Consider the following 10,000-nt stretch of genomic DNA (forward strand, 5'->3'; position numbering starts at 1 on the left):
AGAGGGAGAGGGAGAGGAGGGGAAAGGGGGATGGACAGGGAGAGAGAGAGGGAGAGGGGAGGAGGGAGGGAGAGGGAGGGAGGGAGATTGTTTGTTTGTTTGTGTGTGTGTTTGTCAGTCAGTATGCATATGTGTTTGTTTATTCACACTGTTATGTTACTGTTATGAATGTTGTGCTGTTGTCGGTTAAGCGCACAAAAATGTTTGCTATTTATACTTCGCTGCACACCTTGCCTAAGTAGGCCAGGAATTTATTGAATACTAGTCATACATTTAAGTATTACTAATGTTTTTATTATATATTTTTGCCTTCTCCTTTTTTGTTCAATGGGCATTACTATCTTCCAAATATTACTCGATACACCAGAATCACAAATTCCACCGAGTTACGGAAACAATCTGTCTCATTTCTGCATTCACTCCCCCCTGCCCCTTCCCGCCCCCCACCCCTCCCCCCTCACTTGAACACCTGTGGCATGTGGCGCGAAGGTGGGGGTAAGGGGGGTAGATGACAAGTGTTGTGGGTTTGGATTGGGGGAAGGGGGGCAGCTGATGTGGTAGGGGGGGTAGGGGGCTGGGGATAAGGTGGGGGAAGGATGTGTGCTGGAGATAAGGTGGGGAAGGGGGAAAGAGGGGGGGAGGGCGAAATGATGGAGCGGTACGACCGACCAAGTGAATCATAGTACCGCTGATCTCGCTGGTGTGACGGTTGTGTGCGTTACTCGATATTGTTTCGGTCGTAACATATTATTAAAGAAAAAGAAAAATACTTGGTGGTGTGTGTTGCGTTACGTTGCTTGTTACATTTCCGATACGTGTCGTGTATTTATTTCGTAACAACGTCGCGAGAGAAACGTTGAACGTGAATTTAGCCATTGATGGCGTGAGCAGTGCGGTTTTTTAGTTTGTGTATTTGTCTGTCTTGTAGCGAGATATTTTGGGCATTTTGGTACTGGGTAACGGGGTCGGGGTAAGGGCAATGCCTTAATAATGATCAAATTGATGATCAAGTTCCGAAAAAAAGTTTTGATTCTTTAGCCACTTCGACTCTTAATTGGATGATTGGGTTGTAACGAAAGGGAAGGTTTTGGCAGTTAATTGAAAAAAAAGGTGAGAGTAGATGGTTTTACGGCGTCTTTGCCAGCACCGGATTTAATTTACAAAAATGTAGCGGACGTAATGATACCACGTCATACCGACGTAACGATAACATAACCGATACACCTAATTATATATTTATTTATTCCTCATGTGTGCCGCACCAACACCCGAATCGACTCGTGACAACAAAGGCAGAGACTCGCCAAAATATACGCTTAAGTACACTTATTTAATTAAATTACGAAATGGATATTTCATTATTGTTGTTATTATATTTTTGATAGATAAACCATTCTACCTTGTGTGACGGTTGTGTGAAGACCTCATTACAAAATGATCGATGCGGCGTGCATTTGATTTACGGGTCCGATAGAAGGGGTTAGGGAGGAAGAGGGGAAGGAGGGAGAGGGAGAGGGGAGAGGGAGGGGGGATGGAGGGGGAAGGGGGAAGGAGGAAAGGGAGGGGGGTGGAGGGGGAAGGGGGAGAGGGAGGGGGGATGGAGGGGGAAGTAGGGGTGAAGAGGGGGAGAAGAGGGTGAGGGAGAGGGGGAGGGAGGGGGAAGGAGGTCAGATGGTCTCTGGTCTGTCGTGGCTCTTCGTATTGGAGATCTATATCGGTTTTGTTTGTACGTCATTATTATCCTTGTTTCGCTTTTTCTTCTTCGTTTGTTCTGGTGCTTCCTTGTTTGTTTTTTTCTTGTTCTCTTTCTCCTTTTTTTCTCCTACCTTTATTCCTTTTTTCATCTCGTGTCCTTAACTTTCTTGAGTTGCCCCTTTTTTGTCTTTTATTCACCGCATTGCCTTCTCTTGTTCTACGTACTTGCTTCTCTTCTTATGTCCTTATTCCTTTCATAATTTGCCGTCTCTGTCACTTATTTGTTAATTTAACCTATTTTCCTTATTTTCTTTCTCTCTATAAATGTCATCGTATCTATATTATTTTATTTATTTTCATTCCCCTCCCCCCTCCTTCTTCTTCTTAATCCTCTATCTTTTCTTTTTTTTTTCTTCTTCCTTCTTCTTCTTCTTCTTCTTCTTTCTTCTTCTTCTCTTCTTCTTCTTCTTCTTCTTCTTCTTCTTCTTCTTCTTCTTCTTCTTCTTCTTCTTCCTCTTCCTCTTCTTCTTTAAGGGGAGTGGGAGATGGTAGAGTCTCAAAGGACAAAAAAGAGGTTACATTTTTATGTAAATCTATCTCACCTGTCACTGTGGGAAGCACTGAGTCCGGAGGTCGTGGGCGTTTTTTTTTTTTCTTTCTTTCTTTCTTTTTTTTCTTTCTTTCTTTCTTTTCTTTTCTTTGTGCTGTTATGAATTATGAATTTGGTCTCATTTTCAGTTTTTGTTTCTTTAAGGTAGTTCTCACTACCCTATTTTGATACATAATTCAATCTCTATCTGTCTGTATGTCTGTCTGCTTTTTCTCACTGTCTATCTATCTATTTCCATAACTTTGACGATCTGTCTATATATCCGTCCATTTATCTATTTATCCATCCATCTATCTGTCTGTATCTATCTATATATATCTATATATCTAGCTCTATCTAACACATCCCTATTAGCATGCATTATCTATTTACAGCATAATAGGGGCATATGACGTTATACTAGAGAGGGAGTAGGTTGTAGGGGACTCGTGTTAACATTTTATGATTATGTTGTGGAAAACCCAAGGGAGGAGAAAGGAGAGGGGGAAAAGGGAGGAAAGGAGAAGGGGAAGAAGAGGAAGAGGGGAGGGAAGGAAAAGGGGTAGGGGAAGAAAGGGGAAAGAGAGAGGAGGGAAGGGATAGGTGGAGAGGAAGAGGGGGGGGGGATAAGGGAGAGGAGAAGAGAGGAAGTAAGGAAGGAAGGAAGGAAGGACGGAAGGAAGGAAGGGGGCAATGGATAATAGGAAGGGAGGAAGGTGAGAGGGGGAGATGGGAGGAAAAAATAGGAGAGAGAAAGAATTTGTGGAAGGGAAGAGGGAAAGGAAAGGAAAAGGAAAGGGGAGACAACAAATAAAGGGGAAGTGAAAGAGGGGAGGCAATGAATGAAGGGGAAGGGGAAGAAAAGGTAAAGGTTAGAGGGAAGGCAAAGAAAAAGGAGAAAGGGGAAGAGGGGAGGGGAGGAATACTGATAGGGTGAAGGAAGGAAGGAAAAGCAGGAGGGGGAGGGAGAGAAGGAAGAGGGGAGGGGAGGGAGGGAAGAGGGGGAATTGGTAAGTGACTCATGTAACAGATGTCCAAAGATTCGCCGAAGTGTTGCCATCACAGGTGCCACTCATCATAACGTCTGTGTTATTCGTGCCTGATATCTGTGTGATGCTTTTGTTTCAGGTGTTTTAGCTAAAATGTGAATTTGCTGCTTTCAATTTTGTTACTGAGAAAATCTGTCTTATTTTTGTGCCTTAACTAATTTATTATAGTTTATTACATGTTTTACTTTTTATTTTTTGAAACGGGGAAGTACGTGGAAATTGAGTAAAGAAATGTTGCCAGATTTCATTTCCTTGCGTCTTAAATGCCTGTACTGAAATCAGCTGATCGCAAAGAAGAACTTTACCAGATTAGAGGAGCTGACTCTGCAGCGTGCAACGAGGAATGAATCTTTTTTTGCCTGGCGTTTTTCTGTTGCAATTCACACGCGATTTATTTTATTACTTAGCTTTGTGTTTGCCTGCGTTGATGTAATTAGTTTTCCCCATTTTCTCTCGTGTTTAGTGCTGAAACGTCGCCTGTGTTGTTGGAAAATAGAAACGCTTTGGAAACAGTGATGTGCATGAAAAAGAAAAGAAATATATGCTAAAGAAAAAAAAAACGAAGAGAGTGATGCGTAAATATTGATATAATGATGAAAGAAATGAGATAAGAGGTAAAAGAAAAATGAGATGAAAGACCCAAGAAGAGGCAGCCGAAGACCGTATTAAGAATCCTGCTTTCTCCGGGTATGAAAGACCAGTGAAGCTGTGGGCGGCCCGCTATGAGTAATGGGCGTGCGGAGGCGTGCGGGAGGCGGTGGGCGGTCCCGACTCACCATCACGACCTTCCACCTGGGTGCCGTCGGGTCCCGTGCAGGTGTGACGGCCACGTGGACTTGTCTTGCACCTGTGTGTGTGTGTGTGTGTGTGTGTGTGTGTGTGTGTGTGTGTGTGTGTGTGTGTGTGTGTGTGTGTGTGTGTGTGTGTGTGTGTGTGTGTGTGTGTGTGGGGAGAGAGGAGAGAGAGAGAGAGAGAGAGAGAGAGAGAGAGAGAGAGAGAGAGAGACGAGAAGAGGAGAGAGAGAGCGCAAGAGCGAGAGAAAGAAAGAAAGCCAGCCAGAAAGAACGAAAAGAAAAGATAAATCAGAAAATGCACAAATAGCATGCGTTCCAAACCTATGATCCTCCGTGCACCCGCCATCCGGTCCGCACCAGCCCCACAACCTTGTTTCAGTGACCCAGAGCCTGTATCCGCCCCGGTGTGTGTATCAGCGCCCAGGCTCCGAGTCACTCTATACACCTGTGTTTGTTTATTTTTATGGCACACCTCTAGCACGGCTCGTCCTACTACACGTAATCGTTGGTTTGTCTGTTTGTTCAGCTTGGGTAGATTTCTGTATGTTTTTTTTATGTCTGTTGCTTTTGAGCAGCTGGTATTAGGCGTGGCATGCGGGTAGAGATTTTGAGCAGCTTGTGGTTCATGTGTGATTGCGCGATTGTTTATTTATTTACGCACACGCACGTGTGTGTGTGTGTGTGTGTGTGTGTGTGTGTGTGTGTGTGTGTGTGTGTGTGTGTGTGTGTGTGTGTGTGTGTGTGTGTGTGTGTGTGGTTGGTGTGTGTGTGTGTGTGTGTGTGTGTGTGTGTGTGTGTGTGTGTGTACGCTATGTATGTATACATACATGCATGTATATATGTATGCAAGTATGTATGTATGTATAAATATGTGTGTGTATATATATATATATATATATATATATATATATATATATATATATATATATATATGTGTGTGTGTGTGTGTGTGTGTGTGTGTGTGTTTGTGTGTGTTTGTTTATATTTGTGTTTATACAGCGCCTGTTTGCATGTGCGTGTTCAGAGTTACGCCTCTTAGTTTCCACAGACTAGATAATCATGTTCGTGTAGGACACATAATTAAACGCTAAGAGGATAATAGATTATCGCGTGGAGACCATTAATTAGCAGATGATTGTAGCATTTAGGACAAAGCGGTTTCATGGGGGGTGAATGAGGGTTTGGTGTTGCCTCTCAGCTGGGTCTGGCTTTTCTCGGCACAGAACGAAGGAAATTTCTGGATTTTTTTTCTTTTTTCTTTTTTCTTCTGTGGTTTATTGTACATTTGGCTCACTCTTGTTTTGGTTTGTTTTATTTTATTGTTTGGTTGTTTGGTTTTCATCTTGTCTGTCTGTCTTTCTGCCTCACTCTCTCTCTCTCTCTCTCTCTCTCTCTCTCTCTCTCTCTCTCTCTCTCTCTCTCTGAATGTATGTGTGTGTTTGAGTGTGTGTGTGTGTGTGTGTGTGCGCGCGCGCGTGTTTCTTTTCTTTTTAGCTCTAATTTCTGTTTATTGTTTTTTGTCTCATATTGCGCAGTAAATCAGTCTTTCTTTCCAATAGATGCTATTGCCAGTCCACAGTCAATATGCATTCTATTCATTTTTTTCTTAACACCAGCTATGTTATCTATGTCCACTTGAAGGGTAACTGTCAGAAGGCATGATGATAAAGATAAGATAAGGAAAATCGTTTGCCCCCAGTATGAGCCTCTTTTCACCCTCCCCCCCCTCCTGTTCTGTTCCCTCCCCTCTCCCACTCTTTGGTTTTCCCTTCTCCTCTCCTTTCCCTTTCCTCTCCTCTTCTTCTCCTCCTCTTCTCTCCCTTCTCCTCCTCTTCTCTCCCTTCTCCCTTCGTTCCTTCTTCTTTCCGTTCCTCTCCCCCTTCTCTCAATTCTCCCTCCATTCCCTTCTTCTTCCTCCCCCATTTACTTCCCCTTATTTATTTATTCATTATTGATTTATTGATTATTTTATTTATATATTCATCATTATTTATTTATTTATTTATTCATCAATTATATATTCATTTATTCACTTATTTATTATTTATTTATTATTTATTATTCATTTTATTCATTCATTCATTCATTATTTATTTATTTATTTTCATTGTTTTATTTATCTATTCATTTATTTATTCGTTCGTTATTTATTTATCTGTTCCGCGTCCTCCCGCAGAGCCGTCCATCCGCAGCACGGTGGTGGAGGAGAGCGTGAGCGACTCGCTGGTGGAGCGGTTCCTCCAGTGCCCGGCCGCGCGAGGGGGGCCTGAGCGCCGCCTGGACACCGTCACCCTCCTGAAGAAGGATGGCTCCCTCGGGGTCATGATCGCCGAGGGCGTCGACCACGGCCTCTACATCCAGGCCGTGTCCCCGGGAGGGCCCGCCGCGCTGCAGGGCACCCTCAAGCCAGGTCGGTCGCCGGTCAGGGATGCTCCCTGGAGTTTCCTTGGGTAGCAGTAGATTGGGGATTTATTCACTTAGCATTATTTGCTTTTATTATTATTATTATTATTATTATTACTTTTGTTATTATTATTATTGTTATTATTACTTTTGTCATTATTATTATTATGATTATTATTATTATTATTATAATTATTATTAATATTGTTACTGTTATTATTATTATTGTTATTATTTTTTTATTATTATAATTATTATTAATATTGTTACTGTTATTATTATTATTGTTATTTTTTTATTAGTTTATTTTTCTATTATCATTACCATTACCTTATTATTGTTATCACTGTTATTATTTATGCTGACGGGGTGATGATTGAAGCTAAAGGCAGCCCTCGATGAACCACCTATACAGAACGGTTCGAATGGGTTCTTATTCACAAGAGGTCGATAGAGGAATAATCATGAATATTTGGTCGTTGTTATTGCTGCTTATCCGTGTGTTTTGTTCCGGTCCTGTCGGCGGGGGTAATTTTAGCTTAATTCTGCGAGGAACATGTTAATCGGAGGTAGTGTTAGAGATTATGTTGTCCATTCTAAATACCACAGATGGTGTCGTTTTTTTGTTTTTTTTTTATCGTATTACATTCGGTTCGGAGTCCCTCTCGTATCTGAATATTACAAATTTGTATAGGTAATGTGCAATATACGGATGGGTAATATTGGAAAGTTTATTCACGTGGTGGATATTTTATTTTGTGACGAAATACAAAATCGTGTGATTAAAAATGTATAAATACACAAGAAAGAGGTTTATAATATGCCGTTGTTATCGCCTCTTTCTGTGACGAGATGGAATTTTATTTCGGAGAGACCGTGGAAGAAGGGGAATTAAAGGAGGATGGAAGAAAGGGAATTAAGGTTGGGAGAACCCGAAGGGAATCGAAGGCTGGGGGTAGCTGTAGCCTGAGGGAGACTGAGCGCCCCTCACTGGCGGCGACTGGTTCGTGCTCGAGCTGGAGGTCTGCGAGATGGAGCTGGTGCCCTGGGCCTGAGGTTGGGTAAGCGTGGAGAACTGGGACTGGGAGTTCGACTGCGACAGGCTCTGAGTCTGCGAGAGGGACTGCGACTGGGTCTGCGGCGGAAGGGTTGTCGCCTGGACCTGCGAAGCCTCGAATGCCGCCGCCTGGAGGATGTACTCGCGGAGCTCGTCGTCGGTCACGTCCACCAGGTACGTCTCGGCTCCGGGTAGGCTCACCTGACGTGGGGGGGGAGAGGGGTGCCGTTTAAGAAACGGTTTAGTTGTTTGTTGGACTTTCGCCCCTTTTCTCGTTCCTTTAGTTGTTTTTTTTACCACTTCTCAAGTTATTCTTCGGAAGAGAGTTGACTTAGTCCTGTATTGACACTCTGACAAATGGTTTATTACTGTTATTGTTATATATTGATCTTGGGAGTAAATGAAGTTGGATGTGTGTCGTCCGTAGACTTTTTTCCTCACCTCGTACTTAGCGCGGTTGTCCTCTACGGACTGGAGGTCCTGCGGTGCCTCGAGGCTCTCCTTCACCTCAGCGCGGTAGCCGTTCTCGTCGGCAGTGTACCTGTGGGGGTGGAGTGACGGGGAGAGAAAAGGGTGGGAGTCAGTGGCGGCGAACAGGTGTTAAGACAACCACCCAGAGACACACATACACTTTGTTCTATAAATACACGGGTAACAAAAGCTCCAGTCAGCCAGGAGAGCTGCGCACTTCAGTTGCGAAACTCGGAGGTGAAGGTGGAGATAAAGTTCTGAAGAAAACAAGAACCACACATACGAATAGAAGAGAATAAACAGAAGACGAAAAAACAAGACAAAAACGTACATAACGGTCATGTAGACGCCATCGGGACGCAGGTACGAGTAGCTCCCGACGAGGGGCCCGTCTTCCAGCTGCTCCTCCGTCCTCGAGGAGTAGACCGAGGAGATTCCGTCCATGATGTTGTAGGAGAACTGGTACGGCATCTGCGGGCGAGGGGAGGGTGTGGAGTGGGCGCTGATTAGTCGGATATCTAGTTTATTTGTGTCTACGGATGTTTATATAACTTGTGATAGATTCGTGGGGTGTTTGGGGGTGTTGGTTAGGCTGTGACAATTGTGATTATATTTATATTGAATAGGGTTGATACTGTTAGTGCTGTGTGAGTGAATATGGTGCTTTGTGGTGGTTATTCGGAACTCGGGTGAACGCGAGTGGTGAGTACGTGGCTGTAGTGATGAGTCAAGTTATCAAGAAGCGGAGACCCAAAGCTTACGAGAAATACTACCATGGTCATAGGGCTTCGCGACGTGGGGGTTAAGGCCGGGGAAACCTCGGGGGCGGGGAATTTGGGCGGGGTGTTGGGGGGAGGGGTCGGAAAAGAGTTCCACGTCACAAGGAAGTTCAGCAGGTCGTGGGAAAGGGAAGCAGGTCGTATTGAACTGGTCTGGGATTATAAGGAAGGAAAAGGTGACGCGCGGTAAAACGTTTAAGAGATGCTGAAAGTAGCACCAGCCTTCTGCAAGCAGCTTCTTTTTTATATATATTTCTAAATTTAATTGTAGAGATCTGTTTACCTAAACACACAAGATGCATAGATACTAAACCATCACAGCTTCAGAATTATTAACATTTGAAAATATATCTTAACAGCTTACTATTACTTCGTTATTTGCTGGCATCCTTTGAACCGGATCCATATGATTTAGTAATCTAGATTAAAAACTAAAATTGACCGTATGAAAATGCGACATGGGGAAGCGAGCAGCAGTTGTGAAGGTGAGAGCGAAAGAAGTTCCTTAGCTGTGATATGCAGTCATACATACGGGTGGCATGTGGGTGGTGGTCGTGGGCGGAGCAGTGGGCGCAGGTGGTGGGGCGGGTCCAGATGGCGGTGAAGGGGCAGAGGGCGAGGCAGGCAGTGAATTCAACTGAGATGCTACCACCCGGATACCCTGATCCGATGAGATGGACCCACTAGAGGAGACACCACCAGCGTTGGGCAGACCGTAAAGACCTGGAGGAGAAGAGCATGCAACTACGAGTCAAGTTCCTGTCGAGGGTGAGCAGACTTGTTCACACATAAATAGACACTGCCACATTTACACGGCACTACAGTACATTCACGTATTCTGGAGGTGCCACATATACACGGCACTACAGAACATGCACATTACCTGAAGGAACGCTGGGTACAGGAATGTTGAAAGCGCCTTGCGGAGCTCCCACGCACACGCCCACCATTGCGATCAAGGTTAACACCTGGAACACAGAACACCTGTGAACATTGTTGAACGGCAGATGGAGACTTATTAACACTTACAAGGTATGGATGCTCGGTCGATGGTGTTATCCAACAGCCCAGAATATTATGTCTTATTCGTTTATTTACGTATGATGGCAGAGTAACAAACAAATAAGCTTTCGCGTCAGAGTCGCTTGTCCAGTGTAATAGTG

At 44.0% G+C, this 10,000-nt stretch overlaps 2 protein-coding genes across 2 annotated transcripts in view; one reads left to right on the forward strand and one right to left on the reverse strand.

Moving 5' to 3' along the window:
- LOC119579953 overlaps positions 1-10,000 on the forward strand; it is a gene marked incomplete at its 5' end in the record, with an annotated part of 53,383 nt that overhangs the window by 7,976 nt on the left and 35,407 nt on the right. Inside the window, 1 exon segment of the mRNA XM_037927799.1 lies at positions 6,304-6,537. Within this exon segment, the coding sequence (XP_037783727.1) occupies positions 6,304-6,537 (234 nt within the window).
- Positions 7,246-10,000, reverse strand: part of LOC119580371 — a 3,170-nt gene continuing 415 nt past the window's right edge. The window contains exons 2-6 of the mRNA XM_037928488.1: positions 9,721-9,805; positions 9,370-9,560; positions 8,390-8,529; positions 8,029-8,128; positions 7,246-7,788 (exon numbers count right to left, since the gene is read on the reverse strand). Coding sequence (XP_037784416.1) covers positions 7,447-7,788; positions 8,029-8,128; positions 8,390-8,529; positions 9,370-9,560; positions 9,721-9,805 — 858 coding nt within the window. The 3' untranslated portion in view covers positions 7,246-7,446. The remainder of the gene's footprint in view (positions 7,789-8,028; positions 8,129-8,389; positions 8,530-9,369; positions 9,561-9,720; positions 9,806-10,000) is intronic.

The sequence above is a fragment of the Penaeus monodon genome, chromosome 13 (genome assembly GCF_015228065.2).
Source record: "Penaeus monodon isolate SGIC_2016 chromosome 13, NSTDA_Pmon_1, whole genome shotgun sequence".
In the NCBI taxonomy this organism is placed as follows: Eukaryota; Metazoa; Arthropoda; class Malacostraca; order Decapoda; family Penaeidae; genus Penaeus; species Penaeus monodon.